Source organism: Lathamus discolor, chromosome 4 (assembly GCF_037157495.1).
Source record: "Lathamus discolor isolate bLatDis1 chromosome 4, bLatDis1.hap1, whole genome shotgun sequence".
Taxonomy (NCBI): Eukaryota; Metazoa; Chordata; class Aves; order Psittaciformes; family Psittacidae; genus Lathamus; species Lathamus discolor.
This window is the reverse complement of record NC_088887.1, coordinates 18,416,813-18,439,365: the sequence shown is the minus strand read 5'-3', so window position 1 is coordinate 18,439,365 and position 22,553 is coordinate 18,416,813. Positions and strand designations below refer to the sequence as shown.

The 22,553-nt window shown below is 45.0% G+C and overlaps 1 protein-coding gene across 11 annotated transcripts in view; it reads left to right on the top strand.

Annotated features, from left to right (window-relative positions):
- Positions 1-21,703, top strand: part of ILDR2 (immunoglobulin like domain containing receptor 2) — a 41,631-nt gene extending 19,928 nt beyond the window's left edge. For 4 of the 11 annotated variants that reach the window (XM_065676443.1, XM_065676441.1, XM_065676445.1 and 1 more), the window contains 6 exons: positions 3,365-3,511; positions 4,258-4,434; positions 9,490-9,609; positions 11,714-11,924; positions 12,860-13,550; positions 14,363-21,703. In XM_065676443.1, coding sequence (XP_065532515.1) covers positions 3,365-3,511; positions 4,258-4,434; positions 9,490-9,609; positions 11,714-11,924; positions 12,860-13,550; positions 14,363-14,398 — 1,382 coding nt within the window. In that variant the 3' untranslated portion in view covers positions 14,399-21,703. The other 7 variants (XM_065676442.1, XM_065676444.1, XM_065676446.1 and 4 more) reach the window with 6 other exon arrangements.
- Positions 21,704-22,553: the final 850 nt, after the last annotated feature.

Here is a 22,553-nt window from a genome sequence, read left to right as displayed (position 1 = left end):
TATCTGTTGCCTAATACTTTTTTCTTTTTTTTTTCTTCCTCCACTATTTATTGAATGGGTAAAAAATTCATGCTATTGGCCAGGTAGCTTTCTGGTACTCTCACTGCATGGGTATAGACAACAAGAAAGTGGAAAAGGCAGCAGCAAAACAGCGGGGACACTTAGCATTACAGCTTTATCATCATCTGAATCTCAGGATTACACAGTTGTTTCTGGAGCTGGTTGGATCTCAGTTTCGTGCATGAAGAAGGAGCCAGCAGGCTCTTTTGCTGTTTTCTTAACCTCGCCAGAGAAGCCAATGGTCTAAGTTCCTGTGAAGTGAAATCCTTCCTGATTCATAGGTCCTTATGAGTGGGACATTTGATTTCAAACATACACTGCAGTGCTGAGCAAGTATCTTGAAATGCTCAGTGTATGTACTATCCTGACCTTTTGTACTCCTAGAATGTTTTCAGAGAGATCACAGTTACACTTACAATGGAATTGATGTTTGTGTTTTTAACTCTGCCAAGCTTTCATCCTTTATGGAGTGGTTGTGAACTGTTCACTAACAGTTCTGGAGATCTGATGTCTGAGCTTCATTGCATAGCTGTGGCTGGCCACTTCTGTCATGCGGTACTATTTCACCACCTTCCTTGTATCAGTGATGGTTGTAGAGAACAAGATGAGAACGTGAGAAAAGAAAAAGCCAATGAGCTGTTGCCCTGCTCAGATTGGTATATATTAGGAAGTGCAGTACAGAATAATACGGCTTGCTATCTTGATCACTGTCCTGAGTATCATTAAATTTATCCTTTCCATAAGCTTAGCAAGCTTAAGGGTAGTTTGGGTTTGGCATTGGATCACTTGCTTTGTGCTTCCTGTAGTTTCCACCTACGTTACTTGTAGTCTGTTTATGCCCATTTATGTAAGACCTTTAATACCTGGTTTTCTTCCTGGTGTTCATCCTCCTAGCATATTAACAGGCATCAGCTACATCTGCTCTCAGCCCTCATTTTAATAGACTAACACAGCAAGCTTCAGCTCTCCTGCTGCAAGGCAGGCTATCAAGTCACTTCATCTTCTCAAATCCCTGCTTTGCATCAGCTCCAACCTGATTTCATCTTTTCTTGTCCAAAGAGCTGTACAATAACATCAGTAACTTCTGATGAAGTTACACGGAGGCCTTGTATGAGGGCATTAGTATTTCCTTAATGCTCCTGGAAATCCTCCTCTGATGGGTGTAGGAGTACATTTGCTGTTTCTGTGGCTGTATTGCCTAAGTGGTTACAACTGTCCTATGATAGACACTGGGTAACTTCTCTTGGTTTTTATTGTTTCCAACTAAGAAAACCCTGTTCAGAACACAAATTGTTCTTAATCTTTGAACATGTGACCTTGAAAGTATTGCTGGATAACTTCAGATTCAGTATATTGCTGCATTTCATGTTTCTTATTTGTAGGCCTAAGGACAGCTGTCTCTTTCTGTAACATATCCCAGTCTTCATCTTTAATGACAATGCTTCGCTACCACTTACCCTCAAGATACATGGATACATTCTTATTTTCTGTGCAGTCATTCATGAAGATATTAAGATAGCACCTAGAACCGTCATTTGAGGAACTGTATAAGTAATCCCCTCTCAGCTTTTACTTTTCCATTCATGAATGCTTCCCTCCAGCCATTTCCTTATTCATTAGCTGAACTTTTCTCAATATATAGTACTTTCACCCAATAAAATTAGTCCACAAGGTCCAAAATTATCTGTAAGTTTAAATGAAATTCAGCCAAAAAAGAAATAAAATATTCAAAATATATGAAACATTTCACTTTATTTCTGAAGTATTTTGATTTGTGAATGCCAGATCTCTCACTGTCATTTTTTAAAGGGAATTTTAAGTTCTAGATTTAAAATGGCATTTAAAAAGGGGAGTTGTTTGTAACAGAGTTAAGGAAAACTCCAACAAAGCAAAGAATTTTACTTTCATTCATACAGAATGCTGTGGATTAATCAAAATTGACAGGTATTATTTTTGCATTTTACTAAGAACTGGAAAACGAATCTGGTTTGATTGTTCCAAGTGAAACATTCTTGCTTGGCTTTTCAGCTTAGCGATGCAGGTGAGAGGTGCATTATTCTTCCAGCCTGATTCTGTACTCACATTGTAATCTTTGTATCAATACCTCTTCATCTAATGATAACGTACCAGGAGACCCCTTAGTGAATGATAGATGTCTGTTTAGTATCAGTGGTCTGCTGCTTTCTTCCCACTGGGGTGGGTATGGGGATAAACCCTACCTCAGTGCAGGGCAGCCCCACTACTTCTTTCTTTGCTTTCTCACCATCTTTCCATGGTTGGTTTCTAACTTGGGTACACCTGGAGTTTTCCCTACCAGCCGTCTGACTTTTAGATAGGTTGGTGCATTTCTCTAATGAGTTTAAACCAACTCCGGGCCTCCTGTATGTTGCAAGTCTTGAAGTTCTTTTGCCGGGATGTGTTCATCAACCATTTCCCTAATCCACGGAATTCCCACATGGCAGTAGGCACAGCTCTGTGCATGCCATCTCCTGCCAAGTGTGGCGGGCAGCCATGTGCAGGGCTGGGAGCTGCCCCAGCAGCCTCATCTGCTCCCACTACAGCTGCTGCCCGTTCCCATTCAACCCCATCCTCTTTTATGCGAACTGCCTCTTCTGTAGTATCACTCGTTGAGTGTTTTTCAGCTGCTCCCTTTTGGGGCCTGGCAGATAACATCTGAGACTTCAGCAGGGGATAGAAAACATGGTTGTTAGGTTTGCTGGCTGGCTGCAGCACCTGAATAGGATGTTCATTTGGCACATTGAAAAGAATAATTGCCTGCGTGAGCCCAGTTGTGAAGGGGCAGGCATGGCTCATTTACTGGCCTTATTTATAGTGTGCTTTGCACCAGCGTTTGTCCCATTAAAACTAGGATGTGGGTAAGGAACAAACGCACAAGCAGGGCATGAACATGGCAAGGAAGAATGAGGCTTTGATGAGATCCAAACACTAATGGATCTTGTCCATTAGTGTTTGTAGTGTTTTAGTAATGAAGCATATCCTGCAGCATTTCTACAGGTCTGCTGTGGGGTGAAGGGTTTCTGTGCTGCGGAAGAGCAGAGCTCCTGCCTCCCAGCCAGCCAGAGACATTGCAAGGGGCCATTCTGTAGCTCCATTTCTCACTATAGTGTGCCATTTCTGCTTTGGCACAGAGGAGGATGTAGTCCTCCTCCCACAGGGAGCCAGCTTCTGTTATTCACCTATCTGTTTTGCACCTATGCTCTCCCCCGCCAGGATGTTGCTGGCATTCCCTTTCACGGCAATGTGCAATTTTGTAAGTATCTCTGTTTCTCCCCTTATTTTCCAGAGTGGGTCTTTGTGGGCCTGGTGATCCTGGGGGCATTCCTGTTCTTCCTCCTGGTGGGGATCTGCTGGTGCCAGTGCTGCCCACACAGCTGCTGCTGTTACGTCCGCTGCCCCTGCTGTCCCGAGTCCTGCTGCTGTCCCCGGGCCTGTGAGTGACCCTGTCCAAGCCTGGTGCAAATCTTCTCCTGTGCTACTTCTGCTCCCTGGCAGAACAGGAGGAGAATCTGCTCAATATTACTTCCTTTGCCCTGAGCACTTTGCTTGACTAAAGAACTAGTTCTTAGGGAGAGAAGCATCCGACCTATTGCTTAATTGTTGAGTGCTCAAAGTTAATTGCAAATGTAATTCCCCAAGCCCTCTCTGCCTTGCCCGCTGTGCCTGTTTCTCCAAAGTGTCATGCTCCCCTTCCAGAGTTGTTGTGTCAGTGAATGTTGCGGGTCAGAGCTAGAAGCATCCTGGGAGGTTTCTTCACAGCAATGCAAAGCAGCTGCCCTCTACAGCAGTGCAAAATCCAGATGACCCAGCAAGGTTTCTGGTCAGGCTCAGGCAGATCTGTCAAGTTTCATGAGCCTCATCCCTGTTGCTTGAGTCATCAGTTGTTTTTAAAGCTGAACTGCCACTAAGTCATGGCAGTGGTGATGCCAGCTCTAATACCCTGAACTTCTTTCTGTTGCTGGGCATCTTGCAGGGCTCATCTGACCTGCTGTGTGCATTTTTTAAACTCCCCTCAGTGCGTTTTGAGGCTTAGAGAGGTTCAGATTGGTCCTTGTCATTTCATGTGTCCAATTGTCTCCTGCTGCACTGTCACCAGTGTTGGTGATGTGCAGGTTTCAGCCATATGCTGTGTGGGTCTGTGGTAGGCCAGTGTGGTGCTGACTACTCTTTCTTTTTCAGTGTATGTAGCAGGCAAAGCAGCAAAAGCTGGGTACCCTCCTCCAGTCTCTTCCATGCCAGGTGCATACTACATCCCCAGTGTTCCTGTGACTGGTGTCCCGTCTCCTGCTGTGCTGATGGATAAGTCACACCCTCCTCCCTTAGCCCCAGGTGACACCAGTGGAGGAAGCCAAAATGGTAATTTGCACAACATTCAATCCTTTTACTGGGATTGGGGCTGGGAGAGGGAGGAATGATTGTCATTGATAGAGTGGTGTGAACAGGAGAAACGCGGAGAAATTGCATTTTAATTCTGGCTGTCATAATGACATCTGCATCTCTTAGGGCCACATGGTCCAACTTTTCTAATGCCATCAGCACAGTGTCAGTTTGTGGGTGCCTAATTAGGTCAGCAGGGAACGGGAGGCTCAAGTTCATGACTGGAACCCCTCTTATTACTACTGCAAACATTTACTTGTGGAGGACAGAAAACAGTTTCAGGGGAGCAGAGGCAGTGGCTGTTTTCTCCTTAGAGATCATGCTTTGCAGGCTGCTTTCTTTTGGTAAGCTGTTCTTTCTACTCTGCTTGCCCTCTGGCAGCGTATCCTGCTGCAGTGTGTTCTACTGTCCCCATGGCATTTTGGGCACAGGGATGTCCTCCCTAACTGTTTCTGCCTATTTGCACTGGATCCCCTCCCCTGTCTTACAGAAGTCAGTGGGTCACTTTTTGTTCAGCCCTTGTATTTAGAAAATAGGAGTGATAAAGGGCTTCTAACTAGAAAGGAGTTGTGGATCAATGTCAGACATAGAGTGTAAGTATGATGACTGTCTTGGTGAGGGTCACTTCTCATTGAGGAAAACTAGGGTAGCTCTTTAGCCACATGCTATTTTTTTAATGCTAGTATTTCAGGATCAGAGTGTCTGTCTAAATTCAAACATGCTGCAGCAGAAAGTGACTCTCACCAATGTAGTCACCATACTGACACAGTATGTTTGCCATTCATCCAGCCACGTTTGGTTTCAAAGCACTACAGTAATTATAGTTTGTTAAATTTTCTCATGACAGTGTGATATGACACTTCTGAAAAGACAAAATCAAGTAGCATAATCAAATAATTAAGCTTTTGGAGCAACCTTGTGTCTTATATATACAGTATATGAACCTTCTGGAATTGCAAATAATATTTTCATTTAACAGTCATACTTTCACCCCCCCCCCCCAACTTGAAATCAAAACAGAGCTGTGGAATGGAGCATTTTGAAATAGGAAATAAGGCAATCACTAGTACAAAGCACAGCATATCTAACTCAAAAACCTTTGTCAGAAGATGATAAATGACAGCCCAGCGCTTTTTTTTTCCTCCTGTGAAAAATGTCACTGCATGTAGGGCGTGGGGTTGGCCATGGAACGCCAGGGATTTTTTAAGAGTCGTATCACAGCCCCAGTCTTGTCTGTGCTGTACATTACTAGCAGAGCACAAATGCAGAATAAGAAACTGGATATGTTTGATAACCAAATGGAATGGCTCTCAGCATCCCGTTCCCATTACACAGATAGATGCATTTATTATATAGTCCACATCAGCTGGCTGGGCTTAATCACTCATCTCAGGACCTGACAAGAAATACTATGTATTGCAAAGAAAACCAGTATTATAAAGCTTTATCTCTTGTGGCAAGACATCAGATGTTCTTCAGCTTTTTAGTTTTAATTAATAGTTTTTGAAATATTATGGACAAACGCTTCTGGATCATGCACCTATTGTTTTAAGGTGTTCCTTGAGCTGTGGAGCTAAGGAACCTGTGGACCCTTCTTAAGGTCCTTTACAACGCCAGAATATCCCCTAATTACAGGCTGTAGGAGAGAAAGCATTATGTGGCTTTTCCAAGCTATCTATTTGCTAGTTGGCCAGACAGGAAACTAAACAAAACAGGTAATGAGTGGGTTTATAATAAAAGCCTTTTCTCAGGAAGAGCACTAATTATGGTTTCTGTGTCCCCCACCCAGCCAATGTAGGTCTGATCTGAAATTTGGCATCTTTGACACTTCAACCTTTCTGTCAAGTTTATTTAAAAAAACGGGATCAGAAGTGCTGGAGGACAGAGACTGGATGATTCTCCAATGCTGGCTGCCAGGCTACAAAGGACAGCCTTTGCCCTAGATAGTTTCTGTGCTTACAAATAACCCCTTTGAGGTGATATAGTGAACAAACATAGGAATGAGGATATTTAGAAGATTTGTCTAGGGTTACATAAAACCCATGTGACAAAGCTCCAGTGAAGCCTAGGAACTCTATCCTAAATTTAGGGCTGAACAGGATAAAAAGAACCAAAAACTTTCATCTTTCTTTAGAAGAATGTTGGCAACACATACGCTCTGTCTATTTTAAATGCAGTAGCTACCTGAAGACTCTTGTGTAGATTCCTCAAAACATGCACACAGGGAAGCTTTTGATCCAAGAGGTGGACTCCAGACCTTACTTATGGAAAGTGTATAAGGATGAGACATCATTTACTTCCTAATCACGCTTGTCTGAAAAAAATAGCAATGCTGTCCTTTCTGGGGAGGGAAGCAGCTCACAGTTTTGGCTGACTTGATTCCACCCACAGAAGAATAAAGAAAGTGTCTAGTTAAACACAAATTAAACATTAGAAATTTGTGAAGTGTTCAGGAGAAGAAAATATGGTCTAACAGGGAAAAATGTTCCATTCCCTTTGACTTCAGTGAATAGTTCTGGACAAGTGGTTAATGTCTCTGCATCTTTATTCCCTTATAATTAAGATGGGCCTAAAAATATTCAGACCTTATTAAAGGGTTCTGACGATTTACAGATGAAGAAGGATGTGTGGAGGAAGCAATAATATCTTTGGTTCTCACATAAAGGAGTAATAAAGAGATTTGGGAAGTTGAACATTCAGCTGTGGAAAGTAAATAAACGTGGACACAAAATAATCCTTCATCTGTTATGGAAAATAATTTTTATGAACTGTTCATGGTCATCTTTGCGGATTTAAATTCAGTTAATTTCTAGATGCTTACAGAATTAACCAATAAATTTACTTGCCCTTGATACACAGCTGCAATAGCAAATCAAGCATGAAGCTAGCATGAAACCTAGCTAATTAGAGAAGTCTCCATCAGTTCCAGGAGCTATAGATGCTGCCCCAGTAGTTATCTGGCACAGCCTCAGCATGAGTAGTGGCTCTGGGGAGACAGAGTTTGGAAGCTGCCTGTTCAAGTTCCCAAAAGGTTGTTAGTAGGTCAGAGTAATTTCCAGCTGATGCTTATTTGTACCCCTGGGTATAAATGAGGTGACAGCCTAGGTGAGCTCCTAGTAGACACATTAGAAGAAAGGATATTGGGAGACTCCCTTCCTAGCAAGGTACCAGACAGGTCAGAAATGACGGTGAGGTGCTGTTGCTTGCACAGTGCAGCCGGAGTCATCACTTGTGAGGCTAGTCAGTCCAGCCCCTCTTCATAGCAGCAACCTCACTCCCAAGAGATGTGATGGTCTTCCACTTTGGAAGGCAGAGGCAGGGCTCCTTGTGTTCTGTAAATCACTGCGTGCATTTGCAGTCATTGTGTGCACACATTCGTGGGGATAATAAAACATAGCAAAACTTAGACTGCTGTCAGCTAAGCTGTCTGGAGACACGTTGAAAGCAGGACCCCGATAGACCCATATTATGTTTTAACATCTAATACCTTTCCCAAATACACATAGACATAGACAAGGTAATATTTCAGGATGTAGTTACTTACCTTACATGTGCACAATCAAAACCCACAGTAATGAAGTTTCCTCCTGAAGCAATTTGTGGGATTATTTACAGGAATCATTCCATCCATTTCATGGCACAGCCATTTCTGAAGCAGGGCATGGTTATTGAATAGCACACAGACACATGCACAGCAGTTTCATACAGAAGGTGCCTAAAAATACCTCTGCCAAGTACTTGTTCAGCCCACACAGTGCATACTATGCAACGTACCATCAAACCCATATGTTAGTAGCTTAAAGTATTGGAGTGTGGGATAAAACAGAAAAAACAGGCTGGTTCAAAACCACCATCCAAGTATTTAAATCGTGCCACAAGAGAAGCACTCGTGCAACACTGCAGTATTCACACAAGGGAACATTATAACCCTATGCAAGGCAGACGGGCTCCATTTTGTAGTGCTAAGTGGATTGTCCTCAGACAGTTTTTTAATGAGGCTGAATTTGAGGCTTGTAGTACTGGTTTGTACTTAGACCTGTGTTTCTGTCAGTCTTGAAATAGCCTCAGGCTGAGATTTTTCTTAAATAATCTGCTATAAAAACCTTATTTTCTGTGCTTGCTGACTGTAGACCTGCCTTGACATAGTCAGGCTCTTTATAGGATTAGAAGGCAAGGTGTGCATAGAGCCAGCCTGCTGGAGTAAGAAAGACCTGCTGTGGCTCCAGGTGCGTAGGAGCTTCTTTTCTACACTCAGGAATGTGGGAAAACCAAAAGAGCTGCCCAGACTTCCCTGCAAATGGAGTAATCTCAGGGGTCAAGAACTTAATGTATATGTAAAACGTACCTTTTCTATAAAATCAAGCATGTGAAGAACACCAGAGTAGGCAGCTTCAGTTACCCAGTGGTCTGGTTGGCCCCATCATTAAGTTCAGTATACATCTTAAAGCACTGTGATGTACTTTGTGGGACTTCCTGTATTCTCCTTCTGTATTCTCTGGAGCTTCTCCTATGACATGCTCTTCAGCCTGCGTGAGCAGAATTCATAGGGATGGGAGGAGTGGTCTGCCGAGTGACAGGTCCCAAATGCTCAGCCACCTGCTTCCCCTGCAGACTGAGACCTTACAGTTGCTGCGTAGAGGAAGCCTCATCTCTGGGACTGCTTCTCCCATACCATGACGAATCCTTTCTGCAGTGCTGAGGAAGGGGGAAATGAGTGCTTTTCTTTCTGCCATCCTCTGTGGGGGGTGGAATCACTCTGTGGCAGTGACACCACTTGATGCATTTGGTTGTACAGATTGGGCATTTCCAAATCATTTTTGCTGTTACTGCAAGCTTTATAAATGATCCAGCTGCTTACAGCTACACATCCCACGTTACAGACAGATTTCTTCTGAAGCAAAGACTGACTCAGTCTGTTTTGGAAGACACAGCCTACCTGCCTGCAGGCATGAGCCCAACTGTAGAAGCAATATTGTCAGAAAGTCTCCTTGGACTTAAATGTGTTTTCCACTAATGCTTTTCTTTATTCTCTAGCAGTGTGCAAAGGGTACAGGATCCAGGCTGACAAGGAAAGGGACTCCATGAAGGTGCTTTACTATGTGGAGAAAGAACTGGCTCAGTTTGACCCAGCTAGGAGAACTATGCGAGAACGATGTGAGGAACAAGCATGGTTTGATTATTTGTTTTTCTCACCGATCTGAAAAAGTCTGCATAGTCATAGTTATAAGTTCACTGGCTTTGCCTTAGAGCCATTCTGTAGGATATGATGTCTAGGATATGGTACTTGGGGCCGTTGAATAGATGCCTGAATAGATTTCAGGCATCTACAAGTCCAGTATCTGAAGGGGGGATATAGGGATGCTGGGGATGGACTATTCATTAGGGACTGTAGTGACAAGGACAAGGGGTAACAGGTTAAAACTGAAACAGAGGAAGTTTAGATTGGATATAAGGAAGAAATTCTTTACTGTTAGGGTGGTGAGGCACTGGAATGGGTTGCCCAGGGAAGTTGTGAATGCTCCATCCCTGGCAGTGTTCAAGGCCAGGTTGGATAGAGCCTTGTGTGGCATGGTTTAGTGAGAGGTGTCCCTGCCCATGGCAGGGGGCTTGGAACTAGATGATTTTAAGGTCTTTTCCAACCCTAACTATTGTATGATTCTATGGTTCTGTGTTCTGATTTTAAAGATTTGCTGCTTACCCAATCATTACAGAACAAATAAGGTGGGAGATACCAAGATTCTCATGAAAATTGTGCACGTGGATAATGAAACTTTTGGATCTTCAACATCTGCAATGCCTTTTACATCCTGTGGTGTGCTAATAGCTGGGATATTGTCTTCACAGTTTCTATATCCCTTACAGTGGCTGACTGTAAATTCCCAATATGACAAAATAAGAGACAGATGATTTTGTTAAAAGCATCTTTTCGTGGGCTGCAATAACCACAGTGTGGTTTGGAGGATGCAGAAAGGTAGTTTGGAGTGGCTGTTGGCCTGCAGAAGGAGCAGGCACTACAAGAAAGATCCGAGAAACTAGGGGTTCATCAGATTTTGTGACACTGGTCAACAGAAGGTCAGAGGTGGCACACACATCAGTACTACAGCTTGGTGGTCAGACAGCTGCTGGTGAAGGGCAGGAGGGTGGTGAATAGGGACATGATACAAACTCAGAACTTCTGTGTGGAGCTCCTCGCTGTCTTCTGATAGCCTTTTGAAAGCTTTATTTCCCTAAAGAATGGCTGAGGCTGCACTGAATGGGTGTCAGAATACAAACCCAAGTGAGGATCTTTCCACATTAGGAGGCAGAGGTACAGTGGTAGGACAAGGTGTGTACATGAGGAGGGTTTGCAGTGCTGATTGTTATCCTCTAGCTGTTCCGCTGGAGGAACAGGCTGGGAGCTCAGTTCCCCCAGCAGCATCCGACTCATGCAGAGCTAACCCACATTAGGCACTGGTAGCAGCTCATTTAAAACACGCGTGAGATCCTGCAAATCAATGAAATTGTGTTAAGGAATGACACTACATCAGAGCTCTGGACAGATTAGGCATAATTAACAAATTATATGTACTTCTAAAACAGTCACTGCTGAGCACACTGTATTCTCCACCCACAAGATCTACTATAAAAAGGCCTCTCCAGATTGGTATGTCAGGCCTGCAGATGTCAATGTGCTTGACAGGGTACAGACTGACAGTGATTCAGACAGTCTCTTACTTTTTTGTTCATCTTTTTTTGAGGGGGTTGGTTTTCTTTTAGCTGGGCAAATCAGGCCAAATCCAGAGCCAGCCTTTTTCATACCAGGAAAGGAAGAGGTGGCACAACTGCAGTGATGATATCCACCAAGCTCAGTGCCCACCTCATGAGGCGGCACAGCTTTCATGTATTCGTGAAGCAGGGCTAAGGAGGGATTTCTACATGAAGGCTGGACTGTTACCTGGAACACAGCCATCTTATGTGATGTGTGATGATCTTAGAATATCCCACCTGGCTGCCAGCTACCAATTTAGAAGCCCTGTAGGTCTAACAGCAGTTCTATGCCCAAACTGAGCTGCAGGAATCTTGGGCAGGACCAGTCAAGGGTTTGGAGGTGGGCCTGGGATTCCATTTTGATTTCTTTCTAACAGAGGGCAGCTCAGCTTCTTTCTGAAAAAGCTGCATTTGGGCTTACCACAGCGTTCCTGTCCTGTCCTCCCCTCCCTTCTCGCACATGTTGTCAGGTAATACCTATCTCACTTATTTTCTGTAACATCCCCTACAGATAACAACACCATCTCTGAACTCAGCTCTTTGCATGAAGAGGACCTGAACTTCCGTAAGCCCTACTGTCAGTCACGAAGGAAACCTCTGCCTCCTGCCGGGGACCTGGATGGTGATGCTGAATACTGGGCTGGAGTGATGGATGGGGGCAGCACGTCCAGATCACAGGCTGTCTCTGATTACAGAGATGAGCGGGACACTTTCTGGCACAGGTGAGGAGCATCATGTTGGGAAGCAGCTATATCTGGCTAAGTAGAAAGGAGAAGTGACAGATGGACCGATAGCTCTTCTCAATTTCCTGCTGCTCTGGTTCTGCTCAGCAGGACAGAGGGTTAGAGAGAAACATGAAATCTGGAGATGTCACTAGATGAGGTCAGAATGAATCTGATTCCCACAAGGCAGCTGAAGCCTACCCAGCTGGGCAAAGCTAGGTACCAACCCCATTCCAGTGGGATGTAAAAGTGAGATCAGTAGAAAACCAAACAACCCTTCCCAAAAATGTTTTCTTGAGATTTGTACCTGATCCTTCCAGCACTTTCTAGTGCTGATGCGCTGACTGGGAGTCACACCCTGGTGCTTTGGTGCAGCAGGACCTGTATGCCAGGCCTGAAAGACTGGCACTCTGAGGCCTAGAAGAGATACCACATCCTTCCCTCACATACCAGCAGCCCAGTCTCCTGAACAAAGTGTCAGGGATTTCCTTCCCTAAGTACTGGACTATTTTGCTAGTCCGGTTTCTTTAAACCTGCTTCAGAATCACTCTGCCGTGAGCTTCTGTAGCTGGGCTCTTGGGTTTTCCCAGCAGAACATACACCTACAAGCTTTGGGGCCAAGGAGAAACAAGTCCAGTCCTACATATTGGAGGACAAGAAGGTGCACTCTGGGGTTAATCTTGGGTAACATTAGACATGTACAGTCTGAGCTATCTGCACCAAGCTGCTTTGACAGTCAGCAGAGAGAAGCAGGGATTTTGAGGATGTGATGCATCTCTTCCTACAGAAGATGATGAAAACAGGTCAGATGATTCATGCTCCAGGAATGCCTGTTTCTCTCCATTGCCTGTGAAGGCAGCTGATGAGATGAGGGCAGCTGATGAGATGAGCGTGGCTGAATCCTGCCCTCTAACACTATCTCTTCCCTCCTCCAGCCAGCAGAGATCCAAGTCTGAGATGTTGTCCCGTAAGAGTTTCTCTGTGGGAGTGCCAGCTGTCTCCATGGATGAGCTGGCAGCCTTTGCAGAGTCCTACAGCCAGCGGATGCGGCGAGCAGACAGCCAGGAAACACGGCGCTTCGAGCACTCGGAGTCGCATGGCGGCCGCAGTGGAGGGCTGCCCCACCAGGATGGCTCCATCGAAGAGTACTACACCAAACGCAGCAGAGGGAACCGGGAGCCGCTGACAGACTCGGATCAGGGCTGGTCATACAGCCCACCCCGGAGACGGGCCCACGAGGAGAAGCACCTGCCCAGGCTGGTGAGCCGGACGCCCGGAGGTAGCCAGAAATACGATCACTCTTACCTCAGCAGCATGTTGGAGAGGAAATCTCGGAGCTACGATGAGAGCGGTGACCGTAGCGAAACTCCCTCGAAGCTGAGCTCGCAGCCCAGCCAGAGAGGAGGGGGAACATACTATGCCTGGTCACCACCCTCTACCTACAAAGCTGAGAAATCGCAGCAGCAGCCACAGCAGCCGCCATCATCGCCTGAGCAGGAGGATGAGGAGGACACCCTGCCCCCGTACAGTGAGAGGGAGCTGAGCCGAGGCCCTTCGTATAGGGCCAGGGAGCAGGCCTACCTCAACGCCTCTGACAAGAAGAGGAAAAAGGACCCCAAGAAAACAGTGAGGCCATGTCTGGTGCTCCTGATCCAAATAGGCTGAGCAGGGAGCCACCAGGCAGGAGTCACTAATCAGAGTTTATGAGCGAGGGGGTTCTGTAGTCTGAGTGTGGGGAATCCCAGTTGAGGGGTGTCACTGTGGGAAGCGGGCTGTCACTATGAGTGTAGGAGCCCTACACAGGACTTTGTGATGGAGGGGAGAGCCAGATTGCCTGGGTATGGGGAGGTAAGGGATGTTTTTGGCATCTAAGGCCTGGTGATCCAAGGAAGTGGAAGTTCATCTAGTGTTTAGGAGAATCATGGTAGGGAGGGGGACTTACCTGGGGCTTACAGAAATCACAGGGCATTGCTTTGGCCTTGATCCTTATTAAGGAGGAGTTGAGAGCCTCTGTTCTGGACTGGGACAGGGGTAATAGCAAGGCATAGTGTAAGAGACCTTGTCTTTCTGAAAGGGATGAGATGGCAGACTCCTGTGGGTGCATACCCATGGGCATCCGTAGGGGCCATGCTTGCTGAAGGCGTTCCTCGCTCAGGATACCAGCAGGACATCCTGGCATAGCCCACGCTAGTGAGGACTGATGAGTTCATGGGTTTTGGGGAAGGGAAGCTGCCCAAAGTCTGCTTCATGAGTGAGACCTTGTCGCTAGAGCAGCTTGGCTGTTAGGCCTCAGCTTAAGTGACATGTGTGAGAGAGGAAAAGGGTGTGAGAGGACAAAGCTGTTGCTCTTTTGTTGTGTCTCTGTCAAAGCTACGTCTGTCTCTTTGTGTTCCATGGGTGCTTTCCTCCTGACTTTAATCTTCTGTTTTTTCTCTCAGAACGATTTCCCAACAAGGATGTCCCTTGTGGTTTGAAGTTGTTGTGGACATGTCATGTTGATGGGCTGGATACTATGAGGTGACTGCAATGGGAAAGAGAGAGAGCAACAAGCAAGACAAGCCTCCTGTGAACCTGTGCAGCCATTGGCCATGGACTCTGTTTCTATTGTTTGTCTCATCGGGGAGTAGAGGCTTTCACAAGAGACAGACTCCCATGAACAGTACTCGGTCTCTGTGAGTCTGCCAGGGATATGAGGCCAGGGCTGTCTTTGGCACTGTGTTTTCCAGTGTACTCCATTTTGTGCTGGAAGGCAGCCACATTCCCACTGTCCCTGCAGCCCTGAACTACAAGTGAGGCTGCCTGCGTGCCTCTTGCCCTGTCCTGTGTGCAGAGAGAAGCCTTTTCACTTAGCTCTTGCTCTCTCTGTCTCCTCAGTTCTCTGTTTGGATCAAACTTGTCCCCATACTTGCAGTTAGAGCCTTTTCTGTATCATCCCCATGCCGGGAGGAAGCTTTGTTCTTACAGCTGCAGGCCGCCTCCAGCTTGTCTATATCATGAAAGAGAATGTACATCCTTCCAGACACTATAGAAAAGGACTGGTGAGATGTTACTTTGGCAGGGGCCAAACAGAGAGAGAGACAATTGTGGGCTGGTTAGTTCAATATATTTAGTTCCGTTCATTGTGTGATGAAAGTTGCAGGTGAGATTGATGTATTATTTTGAAAGTGGATCAAAGTAGCTTTTATTGTGAGAGCATGATGTGTTTTCTCCCCCACCCCCAACTTTGTTTTGTTTTTATCCTGTTACATTTCTTTGCAGTCAAGCTATGACCTGTAGAGCTTCAGGCTAGAATATCTACTCCACCATACCATAAGCGGTGCTCCAGCCTTGCTGGCACTCTGCTTCCAGCACCACCGGACATCTCTGCATCGCAAGCTTTTGTTCTAAAGGATCTTTTTGTTTTAAAGAAGCAAAAAGGAGAAAGTCTCAGAGGGCAGCTGTCTCCATTCTGTCCTACCAGTATTACTCTTTTCTGGTCATTGTTCCCAGACACTGAGAAGAGTAGTAACAGCAATGAAAAAAGAACTAACACTGTGGATGAACACACGCTTTAAAAGTACACCTTTTTCACTTACAGCCATTTCATTTACCTCAGTTGTGACTGAGATGTTAGTGGCTGTTGTCTCAGGAACAGCTTAATTTCGAAGTGAAGTACTTCAAACTGGAAGTTCTGATTTACATTCAGTATACTGCAGCCATTTCATTAAATTTTAGCTGCTAACATCATAACGTGAAGGAAGATGATGGGAATATTTTAAGGTCCAGTATCTTGATCCCTGTTATATCTAGAAACAACTTAGTGCCCTACTGTGTTACAGACATTGTCAGCCAAGAAATGCCATTTCTGTTCTTACTGTGGACATCTGGTGAGCTGTCTGGCCTCAGGTGCTCATTCTGGCAACACTGGTTTGAACACAAGATTTACTAACATCACTGCAATTCTCTATTAATTTCTGTATTACTCTGTTGCTAGATGAGTTCACCAGGAACAGTCAGGGGAAAGGAAGACTAATCTTCATAGAGTTGATGACAGTGCAGTCTTCATGCTAGAAAGTGCAGTGATGAAAAACTGGCTTGCTTGTCCTGTGCTCCTCTTTACATCCAGTTACAGTGATGTAATTGTGATGTAATTGTGCATCCAATTACAGTGATCACTGTAATTTTGGAAATCCTAGTCCTGGGACTTACAGGCCACAGGACTAGAAGTCCCCTCTAAATATAGATAGCTGCTGTATGGTCTCCCCAGAGCTGCCTTCTCTCCAGGCTGGACAAGCCCAACTCTCTCAACAGACCCAACTCCTGTCTCCATAGGAGAGGTGCTCCAGCCCTCTGATCGATTTATTCACATCCACTGGACCTGCTCAGGCGGGTCCGTGTCTGCCTTGTGTTGAGGACACCAGAACTGCACACAGTACTGCAGGTGGGGTCTCACAAGAGCAGAGTAGAAGGGGTGATTGGCCTCCCTCTACCTGCTGGTCACAGTCCTTTTGATGCAGCCCAGGACATGGTTGACTTTCTGGGCTGCAAGTGCATATTGCCAGTTCATGTCCAATTTTCATCTACTGGTACCCACAAGTCCTTCTCCATAGCGCTCCTCTCAATCCCTTCATCCCCCAGACTGCACTGATAGCGGGGGTTGCCCTGACCGAAGTGCAGGATACTGTACCTGTCCTTGTTGAACCTCATGAGGTTCACATGGGCTCATTCCTCAAGGCTGTCAGGCTTCCTCTGAATGGCATCCCTTCCCTGCACTGAATCAGCTGCACTGCTCAGTGGGGTGTCACTTGTAGACTTGCTGAGGGTGCACTTGGCTCCACTGTCAGTCATTAACAGAGACTGAACAGTACCAGTCTTAATACAGGTCCCCCTTAAGGGACCTTGCCGTTAACGGCAACTCTCTGGGTGTGGCTGTTCAGCCAATTCCTAATCCATCAAATAATCCATTCATCAAACCCATCTTTCTCCAGTTTACAGACAAGGATATTGTGTGGGACTGTGCCAAAGGCATTACAGAATTCAAGCTAGATGACATCAGTTGTTCTTTCCTTATCCACCATTGCAGTCACTCCATTGTAGAAGGCCTCCAGATAGTCAGGCACTATTTGTCCTTTGTGAAGGACCGTCTCTGATTGCCTCCCTGCCACCCACATGCCTTGACAAAGCTCCCAGGAGGATCTATTCTATGATTGTACTGGACATGGAGGTGAAGCTGATTAGTCTGTAGATTCCAGGGTCCTCCATTCTGTCCTTTTTAAAAACGGGTGTGAAGTTTTCCTTTTTCCAGGCACCGTGGGCATGACCGCTTAAGAATGGCTTAGCAACTACATTTGCCAGTACATGCCAGATATATCTATTTGTATGTTGTCTGGAGGGACTAAATTTAAGTATTTCATCTTTTCTCATCTTTGATACGTGTTCGTAGGAAAATCCCAGCACAGTTAAAAAGAAGTGGTTGCCATCTGAGGTCTCCATGGCCTACATGGCTCCTCTGTAGCCTACAGAGCTACACTACACACTATTAAATTAAACACTTCATCCCAGACATATGATGATACTAGCAGCAAGAAACGATGGTGTTTTGTTAGTCTGAAAACCTTGGGAACCCTATGCCATGATTTTCAAAGGAGCTTAGCGTGGTATCTTTTCCATCAGACATCCAGCAGACCCAGGAGACATTTTACACAGAAATTTGAAAGTGCATCTGCAACAATGACTGTGTCAGTAAGGGGCCAGAATGGTGATTTAACAGTCTCTAAATACCTGTATCTTTTAAATCACGCTGAAAGCCAGAGCATCACAATCTCCTCATTTCAGTTATGTCTGTCCCTTATCTCAGTCACTGTAGTTTATTTGATCAAGCCCTCAGGAATGAGTTGTGTTTATTAAAAATACAAGCTTTCTCAGTTTTTTGAATCAGTTGTTTGCTCAGTGCTGGTACTTTAGGACATTGTGTACGCTATGCTTTAGAAGTTGCCATTTATGTATTTAGCTTATAAATAAGTTGTTGGCAAGGTAATTCTCTTCAGAAAACTATTTTAGTTGTAGAACCAAGTGTTTATAAGAACTTTCTGACATTTCCTTTAAATCCAAGTACATGGAAAAGTATTGAAGATTTTGTGATGAGTTTTACCAGGTGGTGAAAATTTCAGCCTCAAAAAAAAAAAAAATAAAAAGAAGAGCAGGTCTTAATTCCCTGAAGTCAGATGTGGGCAGCACCCATGAGCTGGCTGCACCTCGCTCTAACATCACGGATTTCTTATCTCTCTGTGCAAATCTGAAGGACTTTTCAGTTACTGATAGTGTCCCCTCAGGCCATCTTTATTTTTCTCATTAGAAGTGCATCTGCAGCAGCACTGAATGGACCAAATAAAAAAGCGAGGGCTGAGGTAGAGCGGGGCTTCCAGCTCTATAGCTACGCAACCCTAATGAGCTGTGTGACTTGCAGCGGAGGGGAGCCAGAGGGCCGGAGGCTGACGGAGAGCCTGCGAGGAGCCTCTTGTTTCAGACAAGAAGTGATGGTTTGTGCCTGTGCCATGTGGTTCAGAACATCTGCAGTAGTGCTGGCCCTAGAAGATAATGAGCCTGGTTATTATGGTGACTCAAATGATAAATTTTCCAGTGATAAATTTTTATTGCTGGCCTAAAATCAAACTCCTTTTCATACAGGATATGGATATCTGGGTCATGTCAAGGACATAAATGGTTTTGTGGCCTTAAAATGAAGCATCGCAACAGTGACTTGCTACTAAGACAACTGAGATGATGAGTGAATCCCATAAAGAAGAAAAAAAGGAGCCCTTAGAGCAACAGCAGGATGAAGCATCAGCCCTAAATTTGGCTGTGCTGTCAAAAGTGGGATCTGGCCTACTGAAAAAGTTTTGCCATAATAGAATGGGAAGATAAATACCAATAGTAATGACTCCCCAGCAATCCCATTATTCCTTTGAAGTACATTGTAAAAATTCCAGTGTGTGGCTTCAGTGGAAAATTAACAAAACTATGAATCCTTCAAAATATTGAGAAACTGCAGCATCTATCATCTGAGACAGCCAGCCAGAATTATTCAGGCCCTTGTGCTGGCGTACTGTAAGCGTTGCAGCCTTCATTAGAACAATTAGGTCAGCGAGGGCCACCTCCCCTTCCCCACAGCCAGCACTGGCAGCAGTGGGTGCTAAAATTCCTTGGCTCCTGCCCTAATGTCTGGATCTCCCCTTGTAGCTCACTGAATTGGGGTTTTCATTCTGGATTGTGACTTTGGGTGCCTGTTGCCCATGGATCAGCAGTTGCACACCTATTTCCTGACCTTTTACAACCACCCCCTTCTAAATGGGCAATACCAGTTCACCTGCAACATAAGGTAAATGGTTTTGCAATCACCAAAGAGGTTTTCATATGCTGATCCTCTCTAGAGCTACCTAAAACTGGCCAGAGAAATTTGTGGGAGGGAGTAGCAAAGAAAGTATCGGGCATTGTAACTGGCCTTTGCAGGGAGGAGAGAAGGGTCATTGGAGCATTTTTCCTCAGGGGGTTTCAGTATGGTTAACCACACACGGATGCCACCACTGGGCTGTGACCAGCTTCCTCTGCCAACAGAGTGATCTGATGCTGCACGGAAGAGCTGTGCTTGGTCAAGTTGCCAGTTTTCTCCTACAGTTCCAGGTTACCTTCAGCAAAGTAACTGCCTACTCTCCGCATGCTTGAAGAGGACTCTTGTCTCTTTTGCACCAAGGTCCATACCAAAGCTGCTCCCCTGACTGAAGAGAGGCAGGACAGCCTCTGTATCTGTACAAATACAGATCCCTGAGGTGGAGCCATCAAATAACATTTTGGAAGCCAAACCTTGCCACAGACTGTTACAGGTAGATAAACACAACACCACAGTGTTTATCATGCTCCGGCTATTCTGAAAATAGCTTTAATGTCATGGAGATTGTTTTGCTGAGAAACCGCTTGGAGCTATGTTTCTTCAGGGAGCTTTCACACAAAGATAAGGGTGAGGATTTGTTCTGTGTTGCTAGGTACAGGGTTTGGGACACATGGAGAAGCTAAAGGGGCTTTAGCTCACTTCTTGAATGTTTTGAGGAGCAAAGAAACCTTTGCAATAAGCTGTGTGCTGCAGATGTGACCCCATGACACTCCGGAAAACTCTGTGATACAGCATCTCCATGGTAGTGTACTGGCAATTCCTGCTTTGTACAGCAGCTGTGACATTGAAACCACCTTCATTGTCACTTGGGGCTCCTAAAGTCCCTTTCCCATTGCCTTGCAAGATCAGAAGAGAGATCCATTACATAAGGTGACAAAGCTATCATTTTGATATGATCTTAAAAACGCTAGCTGGATTACCAGCATTAGAAAAGTAAAAATCTTAAGAATAAAGTTAGCTAATACTAAAGGAACGCATCTGCCATGATTCCCATATGAATTCTCTTCTGACCTTTATAGTTGCTTTTTGACATCCACACCTGCCTGCATAGAGGCCTTTATAGTTGCTTTTTGACATCCACACCTGCCTGCATAGAGGCCTTTGACAGGAAAGACTTTTCCCTCCCTTTCTGCCTATCATTTATTGTCATGCTTGTAATCCCTCTCCATCCCCCTGTTCTCCTTGGCTGTTGCAAATTAACCTTCGGTGTTGCACCCAGGGGTTCTGGGCAATTCAGATGTAGAGTGAGTGGTGTTTTGTAAAAAGACATTTTTACCCCCTATAAAAGCAGAAATTAGAGAATACACAAAATGATCCCCCAAGCCTTCTGGATATTCTCTGAAGCCCAATAGGGGTGTTACTGGAAACATTTTCAAAATTAAAGCTGAACATAATTTCAAAACAAATAAGTATTGTTCTCAAGCCCAGGGCCACTGCAGTCAGAGCTCTGAAGTGCTAACAGGAGCAAATGCATTCATTTTTCATTGTCCTTAGTGACAGCAGCAGCAGAGACAAACAGCATTTCATGAGTCATAGAAAGCAAGCACATGGAATGCCAGGATGCTGCTACATTGGAGTTTGAAAGTATAAACCAAAAGTTGGCAAGCTCATTTGAGAAGCGTTGTTCAGTTCAATGAAATGGCAAGGTTTTAATGTGTAATGCCTGGTGATGGCATTATCCACCATGTCTCTCTACCACACCTGTGCTCACTTCACAGAGAGAAAATACATCTTTTATTCTGCAAAGCCTCTACTGCTTTTGAGAACAATGCATCCTCTGTGCCCCAAGCACCAAAATGAACTTGGAGGTGAAAGAAGCCTATCATGCACTCCTGTCCCAGGCTGTCTGCAGAGCACCAATGCTGTCCTGATGGTGCATCCCAACAGGGTCACCTTCAGTTCTGTTTGTACAAGCCACACAGCCCGGAGACTCGAGCTGGCAGCGTGGTTTCCACTGCTGCTGCCTTTTTGTAGACCCTGTTTGAAAGCCCTGGCCTAGGGTATAGTCCTCTTGCTGTTTATCAGTGAGCTCTGGGGTTCTTTTTCCTGCTGCTGTTGCTTACCTGCAACAGTCATTTCCACCCATTATGCACTGAGTGACTAGTTTTCTTTGCTGTACTTAGTTGTTATTTTACTTAGATTGTCCTTCTCTCCTGTAATGAATTATTTTCAAGGGGGAGGGGGGAGGACATAACAATACCCTGTATAATGAAAATACAACACTTTTATACCTTTTTGGGACACATCCTCAAACCCCATTACCAAGCATTATACATTTGCCATGCTTGCAGTTTCAAAGTTGTTGTTTTTGAGATGTCACCATGGAGAATAAAAGCAGGAAAACTACTGCCAATCTGCCTTTTTATTACCCTGCAGGCAAATAAGTTGTCCACTTTTTGCTAAGAAATGAGTGGTTTTCAACCCTTTTTTGATTAATGTATGATAAACCAAACATTTTCTAGTGGAGCAGCAGACCCCTGCATGAATTTCATACCAAGCTCACAGGGTAACATATACAAGCATGTTCTGCCCAGCCTCCTTTCATACAAGAAACCTCTGTAAGTACTCCATGAAGCCACACTACTTCACAGAAAGGATAAACTGATTTTGAAGACCTAAAAACTTTTTCCTTGTGGATTTTATTGGGAAACAATCTTTTCCTACAGACATGTTTTTTCTTTTGGCAGTCTGACCCTTTCATTATTATGTCTGCTGAGCTCTGGACCAGTGTTTTTCGTCTCTCATAAACAAGCAACTTCATTTAGATCCTGTCTCCATGTTGTAAATAATGCATGTGGGCTCTCACACTGTTTGCAGATGTACTCTGAAAGGCATTTACATGTTTAAACCCGTATTTGCCAGGCATTATCCAGCCAGGTGCAGAAGAGCCACAGGCAGCTCCCCACTCTGTTTCCCAGGGCATGTCATGCCTCGGCTCCTCAGCTTCCTCCCCGTGGAAAGGGAAGCAACGCAGGGTCACCTGTTTCCTACAGGAATGCTGGTCAAGCCTCAGCAAGCACAGCACTGCTCCAAATTTCTCAGGGATGCATCAGAACTTACTCGAATGTTCTGGCTATGCACTGAACTATTGCCTCAGCTTTATACCCGTGGTAAATATGGACACAGACATGAACGTTAACGAGAGAAAGCCCGTGCCCCACCCCCCCACCCCTAAACGCAAGTGATACCCGTGTGCCCTTAGG